This window comes from Macrosteles quadrilineatus, unplaced genomic scaffold, assembly GCF_028750875.1.
Source record: "Macrosteles quadrilineatus isolate MER2022 unplaced genomic scaffold, UCM_ALF_1.0 Scaffold_2__2_contigs__length_208266976, whole genome shotgun sequence".
Lineage (NCBI taxonomy): Eukaryota > Metazoa > Arthropoda > Insecta > Hemiptera > Cicadellidae > Macrosteles > Macrosteles quadrilineatus.
The window spans coordinates 171,385,332-171,400,175 of record NW_026542595.1 but is presented as its reverse complement, the minus strand read 5'-3'; the positions used below and the strand labels follow the sequence as shown (position 1 = coordinate 171,400,175).

Below are 14,844 nucleotides of genomic sequence, written 5' to 3'. Positions count from 1 at the left end.
CTAATCCAGTATGGTTTAGGGATTAACGTCCGCAGGAGTGAGTACTACGACTATTCACAGTACTATCCTGATAATTAGACCAATTCATATATACCAAGGCAAAAATGTAGTTTGGATTCTACCATAAACTGTAGGTCCCTTAGTTGCCATTAGCTGTATGGGCTATTAATTAACAGCTGTGTCTAAGGAATATGTCGGCCTTAGTCACTAACAAGACTACAAGATCACGCCACTCATCTCCATTCATACTTGGCTTAAAATACCTACTTTGTATGGTCGCCATTGCAACGAAAAGTATTAAAGTATTAAGTATAGTATAGGCCTAAAGGGTTAGTTTGGTGCAGTAGGTCCTATTCAATCTGACCAAAATATAGATATTTTTGTTCTGGATTTATCATTTTATTGTGAAAAGACTGTATCGGCCCACTTAGTAACGTACAAGACACTGACTTGTATCTACTATATTTTTTCTTTCACTTTGTTTCAGGAAATGTCCAGAAGTAAATCCGGTGGTCTTGTTCCCCCAGAAAATTTTGACTTTCCTTTTCCTCCTTATCCAATACAACATGAGTTCATGTCCATGCTTTATTCAACGATTGAAGAAGGAAAGTTGGGAATCTTTGAAAGTCCAACTGGAACTGTAAGTACCAGTAACATAGGCCTAATCTTGCTAATGGATTGTGTACCGTAATTAACTTAATCTTTAATTACCTACTTGTAGGGCATATAACTTACTGACTAATAATCTCACTATTTTATTAGCCTATAAATGAGTGTACAACAAGTCTACAAGTGTGAACCTTAAGTTAAAAACAACTTTTATTTAGGCTACATTAGTCCTAATAGCCAGTGATTTATTCCTAGGTCCTGCCATTGGAGAGTAAGGCAAAGCCAAGTAAGAGAATGAAACTGAGACTCGAAATGGAACTTGAGACGCGAGCCATGGACAGTTAAACTTATTCTTTACAATACTTAATTTACATTATTTAATTAACTTACATGATTAAACAATTCTAAAAATTACCTAAATATAGCCTAGCCTAAATAGTTAAGTCACTGTTGATTCTTAATTTTACTTAATGGTACTCAGTAAAATACAGGGTGGCGCAAAAAGGATGGTCGGTTTTAAAATGAACATAACACAAATTATTTTACTCATAAATTTTACTGACTTGCGTTTCTGGACACTTTCAAACTCCCTAATACAAAAAATAACCTTGTAAGTTACAAATTTGCTAGTAGGCTATGTCGATAAAACCATACAAATTTAAAAAATATATAAATAGAACGTAGCGGACTTTGAAGTACTGACGCTCTACGGTCTCCATGTTTTGTGGAGTAACTGCCGTCCAGTAGATTTACCACGACGGACCCTGTGGTCCGAGATGCAGTCACCCAACGTGATATGATCTTCGAACAGGAACCAGTCCCATACGGGCTACGCCAAAATGTTGTTGAAACAGCCGTTACGAAGAAATTAAAGATTCACTGTTTCTGGAAAAAAAGAAAAAAAAAAACTGTTCCACGGCTAAAATGCAGTGTTCGACCCTCCACTGCACCATATCGCTGCAAATTTGGTACCATGATCGAGTTACAGACGGTCGTTAGTGGACCCGAACCTCCCCCAACTACTAGGCTAATACTACGCAGTTAGAATCCGACCATCCTTTTAGCGCCACTCTGTATTTTACTACTATTTTAATAAATATGTGACACCTGGTAAGTCGAGCTTTAACTTATAACTAAGTAGGTAGCCTACATTTTAAAAGTTTTACTGTATAAAGGACCCTTTTGATAAGTTTAGAGTTGACTAATAGCTAGATAGGTTTTACACACATTTTTTAATTATGAATTGAAATGACCCCATGACGGGTTTTAGCGTTTCCATAAAGTCTGCAATCGTTTTATAGCGCTTTATCGTGCTAGCAGTGGCTTCAAAGTTATTCACCCAAAGGAGGGTAGCTTTCCTTGATGGCACGGGAGCCCGCTGCGATAGACTGAACTCACAACAAAAAGCGCGCTGAGCACAAACCATTATATACACGTTTTTATAAATATGCCTTTCCAGCAAACGTGTGTTGTGCACTCGTCCAACGCTCCATGGCTACTGAAATTTCCACTTTTCTAGACGGCTATGGCCATTTCCCCCGTACTCTGATAGCCCCCAATTCCTTGTCAGCTGGTATAGGAATCATGCCGTTTCACTGCCTCACCCTGTACTTAGCCCTATGAAAAATCAAATCTTGGTCCAAAAATAATTGCTATGAATCAAACCAACAACCCTTCGATTTGAAGGGGATCACTAGGCCTATTAAGTTTAATCACTCAATTGGATAATTTGAATCTAAATTTTAAAACTCTTCATCCAAATTCCCTCTAGTTTTGGATGGTGGTAAATCATTTTCAATCCTTATTACTTATTAAGTGTAGGTAGCCTATAATTTTATTAAAAGTGGTTTTTCATTGCTTTCTAGGGAAAATCGCTGAGTATAATATGTGGTGCGTTATGCTGGTTGAGAGACCACATAGCTCGTGAAAAGGATTTGTTAAAGGAAGGGATTGAAGACTTGAAAAAACAAGAAGAAGAGTTAGAAAAAGAGAATGATTGGATTAGCGGCCAATCACGGAAACTTGAATTGGAGCGAAGTCGCTTACAACTTCAGAGTACATTGAAACTAATGACTGATCAGGATGAAGAAATACAACAAATGAAAGAAAGAATATCAAAACAGGTTTGTATTTGTTCACGTCTCTTGGTCTTGCTACTATTGTTATTATGTTATTTAAAGTCACTTATTTGCTGTCATCGGAGGAAATGTGTGAAGACTAAAGGGTGGTGAATTAAATTGGTTATAACATGTAACTTTTTTAATTGGTTACTCCACGGTTAAGCTTCTTTATTCTCTCTGATTTTGTTTTAATAACAAGTCTACCTCAGTACATAAAATCATAGATAAAACATAGGCCTAGTAAATTTATCATTCTCATAGAACAGCTAAAGACAATGTTATTGTTAGGTAGTTCTCTACAGTCTACTGTTGGTAGAGTTTTGTTTACAATTTGTTTTACCAAATAATACAATCTAATCATAAATAATATTCTTCCCATAGTTATATAACCAAACAGTAAAGCAAAAATCAAGAAATTAGTCCTAAAATAATAGAAACAAAATTTCTTTGACACTAGCACCCAGTGTCACCCGACATGAACCAGACAAGAGCTTCAAAATTTACAATGGGATGAGAAGTCTACTTGTGTTGGTTAGTAGTCTATGATAAAATATTGCCAGGTGTGCTTCTGGTAATGAATGCAGGCTACATACCTTGAATATGTAAATGTATGCCTAGTATTCCAGTTTACAATTTAATATTTCGTAACAATTTACAGGTGACAAAAGAACACATTTTAAAAGAAGATAACAAACCAAAGAAATCAAAGGATGAAGATTCAACTGACATACTGGATGATGAAGATCTCTTGTTGGAGGAAGTTGATCTGAAGGAAATTAAGGATTATGATAGCGCTGAAGAAGAAAAAGAAGAAGAGAAATATCAGGGTGTTCAGGTAAACTTAAAACATAATTTTGTAGGAAACTAACTGGAATGAAAAATATCTTTTAATTTCTACAACATCGGCACACCAAGATGTGTTGATCGATTGATTGATTCTGTAGGGGCGAACCTTGTCCTGTTGCACGTCAGCCACTGATGGGCTTTTTGCACTCTTATATGCGCTCAACAGAAAGGCTGTGGTCCCACAAAGTCTGAGGCTGACGCTACATTTGCTAGCCTGTCAGCCACCTCGTTCCCTTCTATCCCTGAGTGCCCAGGAACCCAACAGAGTGTTACCTTGTAGTGAGGCTCCTGGATAGCTGCTCATTGCGCCTGCGATGACGAGACAGGCGAGTCTTTGGACGACCTCTCACCGCCGACACCGAGTCCATCTTGGGCGACCATACGAGTGAGCCGTATGTCATGGCAAGCCTTACCACGGAGACAAACAGCTAGTGCACAAGCCCCGGCTTGAGCCCCAGGTTCCTCCCACCATCCGTCTGCATGACATGAGTGACCATTTACCTCGATCAATGACCTTTTGGAGTTGTGGTCCCCATTGCAGCTTTCGGTCCAATACCACACCCAGATACTTTACCTGATTCTGCATTTCAAGCACTGTGTATTGTAGTCTCAGAGGTCCTATGCCATCTAGATCCCGCCTCCTGGTGAAGGGGATAACCGCCACTTTGGAGGGGTTGATAGAAAGGCCTACCTCTGTGCACCATTGTCCAACTGACCTCAAAGCTGTGTTCATGAGGTCGGAAATCACGTTGTAAAATTTACCCATAACCAGTATCACACATAGTATACACCAAGATGTGTATTTTAAGGGGCTGACGAGTGAAGGATGAATATCGTATGACAATAGTTTTGTTACTGACTTAGGTTAGCTGGTTTTGTGAAAATTTTTTGCGTTAGATCATACTTCTACTTTCAAGGTCACTGTCAAAGTTGAGGTCTACTGTTTGTTTGCACCTAGAATGCAAACTGAAAACCCTACACCTTCCTTCTCTTCCCAAAAACACATAATAGTTCAATTCCAACCTTCCCAAACTGCAAAACTAAACATAGTTTTGCTCACGTTTGCACTTAAAAAAATATAATTTACTTTACCAAATTGATTTGTTACAGATAATCATCTGCAGTCGTACACACTCACAATTGTCTCAGCTGGTCGGGGAAGTTATCCGCAGTCCCTACAGTGATGTTCGGCTCGTACCTCTAGCATCCAGACAGAGCTACTGCGTTAACAGTGCCGTCAGGAAACTGAACAGCTTGGCTCTCATCAACGAGAAGTAAGAGTGTAATTATTTAGTTGGCATTTACTAGCGATTTATTAAAAAATCAAGTCCTTTACTCAATTTATGTATGTATTAGTGTAGTTAGTGTAGTGAGAGCATTTACCAAACAAACCACAGAATGGTATTTCATAACAAGGAAACACAATACGAAATATTACAAACCATCTGATTTTGTCAAACAGAAACCCATTGTAAACTTTCACTAGATTATTTTTGGTATTTTGAAAGTGAGTTCTCAACAAAAGATAACAATAGATACATGCTATAGGCTTATCTATTTCAGGCTGCCGCCACAACTTCAGGTACATTCTCTACGCTGACCACAGAGCTTATCTTGATATTGACGATATTTTCATTTACTCACAGAAAACTCTACATTACTGGATCAGCGTCGCGGTGCATGTACGGTGCTTTGTAGTTGCCGCTGGTGTGTTTGGTGATCAGCGTTAAATTTGATTCATAACGATTCTTTGAAGAAGACGTATCCAAATATGTTTCAGTCACCATGAAATATGTAGTACAACCAAACTCAAAAAGTTATTGCAGGGCAATTGAATACTCTATATTAAAATTGCTTAAACCCTGCATCAAGTAACTTTATTGGTTGCTGTGGTGCAATTTATTTATTCCTTTAGATTTGGTTGTTAGGTTGCACCCTTTGGCAGTCTTACAAGGAATCAAATGCAATCATTTAATTTAAATGTCGTCAACAAAGTTCAATAAAAGTACAACCAAGAATCAAATACTTAGAATGAGCACACTATTAAACAAAAAGACAAAAAATCACCGACTTGTACACTTGGACTGAGGGAATGCCCCGGACTAGAATTCTATGTGGTCTAAGTCTACGTATTGTTACACTCTACAGTTAGTAGGGAACATTCTATTGATTGATGAACATTCTACCAGGGTAGGAAGGGGTAAAAGAAATGAATGGAACATGCACCAAGCCTACTTATTTTAAGTATGCGTTTTTTTTTACTTTCTAGCCCTAACTTCCCCCCTAGCTACTTTTATCTTCCAAATGGATAGTGACTTGTTACTTTATTTATTCAATATGGTCTTACAATTTGGCTGACTTTTGGGAATTGTTTTTTTTTTTTTTTATGTTCTAATACATATCTTTTTTAGATGTTCAGATCTTCTTAGGGGATCTAAGGGCCACAAAACAAAAGTGGAAGAGGGACTGACGACAAAAAAGTCAAAAGTAGCATCTGGTTGCCTGTTTCTAAGGTAAGCCTAATTAATTTGTTTATAACCAAATTCTTTTTAAATGTTCTACGTTCTATATTAATTTAGAATACAGTACTTTTTCAATAGATATTACCGGATACAGTTTTTAGACCTGTAATAGCCCTACCTCATAGTCATACTTTTTGGTTTTGCAGTCTTGATAACCTGTAAAAAATTACATAGTTTAAAACCATAACGATAGTAAAATATTGTGTATTAATTGAAATAGTTTAGTCATCCTTGTTTATGAAAAGTATCAGTGACATTCAAGTTAAAACTCAAAACTTTGTATCAATTAGGGAGTATCAGTTCTAAGTCTAACAGATATTCTTTTATTCTCACTCCATTGTTGGAAGGAATATTTGATTCAATTCTTACGATAACTTATTTGTTGTAATGTATCAATTTTTTAGTTATTTTTACGTTATTAAATTTTGAATTTTCATTGTATAGTGTATTCTTACCTTTTCATTGTAACAAACAATTAGGCGGTGTTTACTTCCAACTGATGTTCTCATATACTTGTAAATTCTCACTGTAATATATTTAGTGAGGATTTACTCCGAGTCCGAACAACTGTTTATTCTCATGCACAGGTACAAAAATGATAGAATAGACAATCAGTTTCGTTTAGCTGTTTATACTATTCTTTTACTTCTCTACTTAGTTTAATGTTTTTTAAATATCATCCCTATAGTAAATATGTTACCTGGAGAAAATATGCTGACCACTAGATGGATTGTGTATGCATCTAAAACGTTTAAAAAAATGACAGTAGGCCTAATACTTAAAAACGTAAAACCAGTTATATATTTCATGTGAATTTTATAGCTATTTACGTTACAAGTGTAGTAAGAGCGTTTTTGGCTCCATAGAGGTATATTTTATTATGTTGAACACTCAATGTTATTTGAATGGGTTTCATTACTTCACTAAGTGAGTTTTTGGAACTCTACTTCACCGAGTGAAGTAAAGAAGTTGTTTACATCACGCTTGGGATAGGGAAGTTTAACATGGGTTGGGTAAAAGTTATTAAAGTTCAAAACTATTTACATTTAAGCAGCACTTAAATCTTGAGCAGCATTGGTTAGTTTAGAGTTTAGACTGTAACACTTTAAATGGAAATATTACACAATCAATGCATTTAAAAGAGTTTCATTACCAGTAGCTATTGAAATACACATTTTAACAATATTATTGTCAAAGGTCGAGCCAAGCAGTGAATAGGCTGACAGAGGAGGCGTTGGTTAAGGTTCAAGACGTCGAAGCTTTGGTGGAGAAAGGCAAGAAGCATTCTGCGTGTCCATACTACGCCACTAGATCTGCTGTGCCTATGGCTCAAGTATGTAATAATCTGCTGATAAATACCTGCAGCACTGATGTTAAAACTTTGGATTAGTCAATATTTAATACAGTAGACTCCCGATTATCCACAAGTAGGTTAACCATGCTGTGGATTTACCATGATCGCAAAAGATTAAAAATATATTATCCAAGTTAAATGCTGGCATAGTTAATTTTGTACTGAAATATGTTATGAGTAAAATTTTGGACCAGGGTTGCCACCTTTGGTTTAGGGGAAAATCAGGACAGGCCCTACCTCCCAGATAAACACAGACATAAACAAGCAAAAGCACCCAAAGTTGGAACGGTTTTTAACAGATTCTACACACCTCAGTGCAAAAGCATCTGTGTAGTGTTTAATGCTAGAAAATAATGCTTCTGATTTTCTGGGAAACACAGTGTCAACTTTCTGATGCTGAGCAAATCCACTCGGCTATTAAACTAAATAGTTTCAATACTTCCAAAGGACATTGCTTTATAACATTGTATTGTGCAGGTGTTGGTCGTTCCATACAACACTCTACTACACAAGGAGACTAGAGAGGCGTGTGGGCTGCGGCTCCGAGGCAGCGTGGTGATCATAGACGAGGCTCACAACCTGCTAGACGCTATCTCACAAGTCTATAGCGCACAACTCACAGGCCAACAGGCAAGTTACGAGTGGAGAAATATAGCCATATCAAAGATTACTATCACAAAAGATATTTTTTTAAATTTTATGGTCAAATTCTTAGACTTTTCCTATTGCTAAGTGTTTTAACTACACGAGAGGTAAAAAACTCTTCCAGTCTTCAAGTGACTCTAAATCCACATTGAGTTCATTAGTCCGGGGGGCCACCAGTTGACCGACAAGATACTTGGTCGTTTTGCCACTAGACCGTCTTTTTTAATTAAATAGATAAATACTGAAAACCAGTACGTCGACAAGTTATTTCATCGTCAGTACAGTTGACCGGCCTGTAAAACTAAATTATTATATACGAGAAACCAACTTGTCGTCAATCGACCCGGCCGACTTACCACTTGCTCGTCTTTTAGGGGGGGATATGTTGAGCAGCAGTGCTAGCGGCGCGCGCAGCTGTGGAGGGCGCTGTAGGCGTACCAACTTCTGTATCTTGTAGCGGCGGTTTTTATTCCGACGATTTCCAGCTATCACAATGCAGCGGACTAGTGAGGTTTTCTATTACGTGTAATTGTTTATTTCTCAATCGATATTTGTTTATATACAGTATAGTGAATATAAATGTGCCTATATTAATTTACTTCAATTAAATACACGTTTTTTAGCTACTACATTTAAACTATTGAAGAATTACATGAAATCTATTTGTAAAAACTGACTTTGAACATTTCATTACAGCTATGAAAGTGGTGTCAATAGGATAGTTAAATTAGAATTCTCCGCGAACAAAGATAAAATGTTCAGATCATCTTCTATATAATTAATAGTCCAACACGAAATTTGTCGGTTGAACTCCTCCGCCATTTCTTAAACGATTTGATCTATTGACGTCTCATTAGAAAGAGCGTGTTGCGTAGATTTTCAAACTGAACTTACATTTTTTTTTCAAGCCACTTGGGCTCTGCCTTATTGGCTTTTAAAGTTCCCATGTTATCCTTATGAAGAACATATTTGTTTTCATTATTATCAGCTGGGTATTATATTGCTGGTAATATTTAAGATGCAATTCAAAGAAATGCGTCCTACAAAAATTAAATCCTTAAAATTAAATCATTGAAAGGACCCATTTGCCAATTATCTACTACAAACCTCCAAAACCCCAGATTTGTGAGTTTTTTGTCACATTTCCTCTGAATGTTTCATTGATATACCGATCTTAACGTAGATCGGTTTAGAGATTACGTAATATTTTAAATAAGAAACCTTTGGTTGGATAAATGTGGTTTCTTCAAACTGTCATTAATATGTTAACATTAAAAGTTGCTTACAAATAATGCTATTAATGGGAAATAACTTAGATTTTCGACAACTTAAAAAAAAACAAGGGAGATTAATAACTTCGGTACTGATACCACATCAAGTGAAAGATTTTTTGAGCAAACCATCATGAAATTTAAAGCTTTACGTTGTTAACGTATCAATGTTTTGTCCCCTGTGTATTTATTTATTATTTGCCAACGGATTAACACCAATAATACAGTTTGATTAGAAGGGCAGTTTGAATTGGTCGTAAGTACTAATAGTTCTTTTCTTAACTGTAAAGGTTGGTTTTTGGTACTGGTACTTTTTCTTAGAACCTGTGGTAGCAGTAAGAATCATTTTACGTACAAACAATTCACTATTTACAACTTAGTTATCTTTATTGCTGCACCAAATTGCTTTTTAAGTTTAATTGATGTCTTACTGTATATTTTTGGGATTTCTGCCTGGACTCAAAAATGTTAGTTCAGCTATGAAAGTAATAACACATTAGTGAAAGATTTTTTCAGCAAACCATCATGAATTTTTAAAGCTTTACGTTGTTCACGTATCAATGTTTTGTGGGCTGTGTATTTATTTACTTATTTATATATTTGCCAACGGATTCACAACAATTTTACAGTTTGATTAGGCCTAAATACGATTATCATAAAATTTGATGACACTATCAAAACTTTCAAATAATTATTTTGTTTGTAATTTGCTTTAGCTAAAGTGTAGCAAATCACCTAATTCAATTCTGCATTTGTGTGTGTATGTCTGTTGGTAACGCATTAATGTCCTTATTTTTTTGTGTTTCGTGGAAAAGACAAGAGTGCCTTTGTTAATGAAAATTTCACCCCGAATAAAGTGTACAGTAGTGAGGTTGAGGTAGTATTTTAACTACTTTTAACCAGCGTGAAAAGTAACTTCCAAATACAGGCCTGCCTTAGGCTATGCCTCATAGATCTATAAAGCAATTATTTTTATCATTAGATATAAAATAAGGACTAACACGATCGGGTGACAATTTTTTGCGAAGAATTCATTTTGGCTTGAAACTATCAGATATTGTATTTGCGAAGGTTTATAGTTATTCCTATACAAAAATAGTTTTTCCAGCATATCTGGGAAAATGCACTCTAAATATGCAAACAAATTCCTGTTCTGAATATAAGAAGGTTTCAACTTACTACAAGATTCCTGTACGTAGAACGGTACTCTGCTAGTATAAAATAAAATCGCTGTTTGTATAAATAAATGACGTATACAACTGTAATATATCGTTAATCAGAAATGTGTAAACCAGTTTAGAAGTACTGTATATTAAATAAATAGCAGAGCATATATACAATTATAATAAATCACTTATCATTCATTAATTACAAACCTTAAACATACTATAGATTAAAGCAAATTAATTTGTCTCTATAATAATTAAATATATATCCTTATATATAATGCGTGAAGGCGATTTATACGAAACACTACTCCTCCGTTAATAATGGACGGAGTTTTACAAATGATGTGTCAAAATTAAGTATTTTTTATGTAGACGCCCCCTTTCACCAATTCCAGCAATAAAGGTCCTCAGGCTTTGCCCCACAGACCATCTAAATCCCAATGTATTTCTTATGAAGCAAGAATTTCGTTTACTTAAACATATTAATAACTAGCAGAGCACCCGTCCTTCGTACGGGGTTGGTATATAAGTATAAAATGCTTATTGCAGCTATACTTAAGCTTTGAGTTTGCAATGGGGGGAGGACACAGTTTAATAAAATTTACGGTATGATATAGTATAACACATCTACCATTGCCATAATGTTCTACCACTGCACCTAAACAATAGAAAAGATAAATCATCAAACATTCGCACAATATCTCAAATTATTCATTAAATAAAAAAATCAAACCTAACTGTAAACAATCCTATTTTGACTTGACAGTTCTCATTGTGTATCACAGCTTTTTGTTGCTGCTTAGTTCAAATTAGCTGTTGTAGTCATATATGCAAAAACGAAATAATAATAGTGCTGCACCCAGTTGGGAAACCTTATAACTTTGTATTGCTCTTGCATATTATAGAACCAACTTGTAAAGTTGAAACAGCTGACTAAATTCTTTAATTTCCTTTAAATATGAATACTCATAAGGTTAATATGGGGAACTACAGAGCCACTGGGGCGGAGCCCGAAATGATTTTTGAGATAAGAATATGCCTTAATGTTAATAGGAAATGTTAGCTATCATCATGCCAAATTTCAGACCAATCCGTCTAGTAGTTTATGCGTGATTGAGCAACACACAAACACACACAAACTTTCAAATTTATAATATTAGTAAGATTTGTATAAATTGCATACTAACACAGCTGTTCAAAGTAAACACATGATACACACAAGAGCGTTCGTTTTCAGAGTGAGTTTGTTTTCAGTTTCGATAAACGGAGTGGAGTGATTGATTACATTATCTTTGAGCTGACTCTTTTAAGTCATCGGGAAGTATGGATGTTATTAGTTTTGAACTATCGCCTGTAATACTTTACAATAATTGCTCTAATTCGAGCAACAGGTGCACTAGTATATAGTCATAGCAGTAAAATTTTACTAAAAGCGTTATTAAGAGCCATAATTGTTAAAGAAAAATTTAAAAAAATGTAATTTTAAAATTCCCATGTTATTCTTATGGAGAATAAGTAAACTGATGTAATTTCCTGTAAAACAAAAATATTTTTGATAATATTTGGAAATGCATTTATTTTACACCTAACTACGGAGGGACATTTCACAAAAACACTTTTTACCCTGCCTCTTGCAGCAAACCTATGTGTACTCGTTAAACTAATGCTATTTAAATAGGGAATAAATGTAATATTTTTATAGAGATATTATATTTATTTTATCTTATTATTATTATTTTTTATTTTTTTATTTATAGAGATGGTTGTATTTATTTGGTTTTAATGGAAACATTTGCATTGTTTTGTTGATTGAAAATCCGTGTTTTACAGCACAACACTTTTTGAAATCGTTAAATGAATTTACAAATCAACATTTGTGCACTATTTGTTGTGGTTTTTAATATCAGCGTTTACACACAACTAAATAACAGTAGGCCTATATTTTTCAATGTGTCAAGAATACGTGAAAGGTACGATTATTTTCACAAGAGTTTATCTAGTATTTTTAGGGAAGGTCATCTGCCTTCTTCACTTATGATGTTAATCACCTTATGATTATTTTATAATGCGTGCTCAAGAGAGAAGATCATATGTAAGTTCGATCATCCCTACATCCTTACATTAAGGCTAAAAAGTCACAATCATGCAATTGCAGATGAGTTTGTTGCTTTATGTTTTTGGATTATATGTCAAGTGTCAGCGGTTGTAGCGAATTACAAATTGCTTTTAGTGAATTTCCCATACAAGGAATAAGTTATTTATGCTTTTTCGTAGTGAAATGTATGCATAATATCAATGATTAATCATTCTTTTTTACTCGGTATTTCAAAAAAAGCCACTTTTATTTATGTGTCTAAATTCCGCTTGGTGAAAATATTGTAGACAATGTTGACCCACCTGTTTAGGGCCAAAAAGAGAAACAAAAATAAAACATTTTGCTACACCCATTTGACAATAATTGTGATATTTTGAACGGGATAACCTCTGGGTTTGGTACATTCTGTATAAAAAACATTTAAAATATTTTGAAGTTGTAGTTGAGTTTGTTTAGTGGGAAAATTTTTATTTCATGACTGTGGAACAAACGGTTTGTCTGAAATCAATAGTGGGCACCTGACGTGATTCACCCTGTGTAGTAAGGCCTACTTCATCCATCCTTCTAGGAACATCGGAGCAGTTCGCGCTTTCTCATCGAGACTACTTTCACTTCCTCCCCCATTCGGAACCATCGACTGATTGGCACCCCTAATGTGCCGGGGAGGGCCATAAATCAGGGAATTAGCTTTAACAATGCCCGGGTGATATTATAACAAAACTTCTGTCTACCTTCGACTGGTACGTTCTGAGTTGCATATTCGTATTCACGTTAGAGGCTTTTCTTGCCGCAATTTTAGTTATATCGATCTGCAGGGTGAAGTTATTTCCAAGATGGCTACTTTTTTATTGCATGAATGTTTTTTAAAACACCAAAGAGCGGGTTTTCTGAATGAACCTAGATAATACAAAAATGCTATTGTTGTATGGCAATAGGCCCTTTTGTTGTATTGCCCTTTTAAAACATTTTTAGTCTGATTAAACCAAAATACAAATTTTAACTTAATTGCGACGCTGCACTATAGCCAGCTTTTTGAAATTGACATGTTTACTTTAGGCAACTCACCTTTCAAGGTGTAGGATTATTGGGTTTTTTATTTGACTTTTGCAAATATTCCTTAATGCGGTTTGTTATAAATTTATTTTTCCGAAATACAATTTTTATGTAATGAAACATAAACACATTCAATACATTTCAAGAAAAAAATACATGATTTAGTCGTCTAAAAAACATTTAAATAAATACCAAACACAACGCACGCAAAACCATTTAAAATTTAAAGTAGGCCAACTATTAACCGGTCACGGCACGGAGGCAGACTCGATCATTAGTGGAAGTTTGCAGATAAAGCGAAGTCTAAAACACAAAATATAGCGAAACAATTTCAGCAGCATCCGTGAACATCCATGAAGATCACGATGACATCGTAAAATCTCCCGTGACCTTAGCTACATTTGTGAAACCCTCCACAATCATTATTTTTACTTGACGCGAAGACGTTAAAAAGAGAGCCGAAAGAAACACCGTTGTGGATGCATTATTGTAGGTTATTACAGCTGATTGTTCAAAATGTACAACTTTTTCAGTTATATTAATCAAACGAACGAATATTTATTTATTTAACATTTAATCTTAATTTTTACATACCTACCAACTATTCTATATATATTTAACAAACCCATCTTCAAATAATATCACCTCTTAGTCTATCTCTTCTTTACAACAGGTTTCAATGAATGGTTATGTTGTGTTGATTTCGTTACCGACAGGAAACGGCATTTATCAGTTTTGATTCTTTACTAACGGACGTAGAACGCTCTGTTGTATGCATTCGAGTTTTTAAGCCCCTTAGGTTAGTTACCTCATTAACCCACGCTAAAAAGAACTCTATTATCTTGTTGATGAGAAACCTAAGCACTATATAAGATTGGTTGTAGCTCACTTACACTATCAAAGCGAAGTTGACCAACTTCGGTCAAATTCTCATACTACGCAATAGTCCGTATTATGAGAGTATGTCCAAACATATCAGGTATGCTGAGTTTAGTTTTCCTGCTATAACCTGTTAAAAAGTTAATAAGGGTTTTTCAAAATGACTGCCATTTTAATTAGGGGTGTGATATTGACCTCTAGTTTGCGCCATTCGATTTGTCTTGATACACCCTTTAAAATTAGGGTTCACATGATAGGTGTTTACTTTTGAAAATTCGGGG

At 35.1% G+C, this 14,844-nt stretch overlaps 1 protein-coding gene across 1 annotated transcript in view; it reads left to right on the top strand.

Moving 5' to 3' along the window:
• The window catches only part of LOC128987979 (ATP-dependent DNA helicase DDX11), a 38,523-nt gene that overhangs the window by 394 nt on the left and 23,285 nt on the right, over positions 1 to 14,844 (top strand). The window contains exons 2-8 of the mRNA XM_054409139.1: positions 488 to 640; positions 2,475 to 2,732; positions 3,388 to 3,564; positions 4,686 to 4,849; positions 5,987 to 6,088; positions 7,295 to 7,430; positions 7,929 to 8,081. Of these exons, the coding sequence (XP_054265114.1) occupies positions 488 to 640; positions 2,475 to 2,732; positions 3,388 to 3,564; positions 4,686 to 4,849; positions 5,987 to 6,088; positions 7,295 to 7,430; positions 7,929 to 8,081 (1,143 nt within the window). The remainder of the gene's footprint in view (positions 1 to 487; positions 641 to 2,474; positions 2,733 to 3,387; positions 3,565 to 4,685; positions 4,850 to 5,986; positions 6,089 to 7,294; positions 7,431 to 7,928; positions 8,082 to 14,844) is intronic.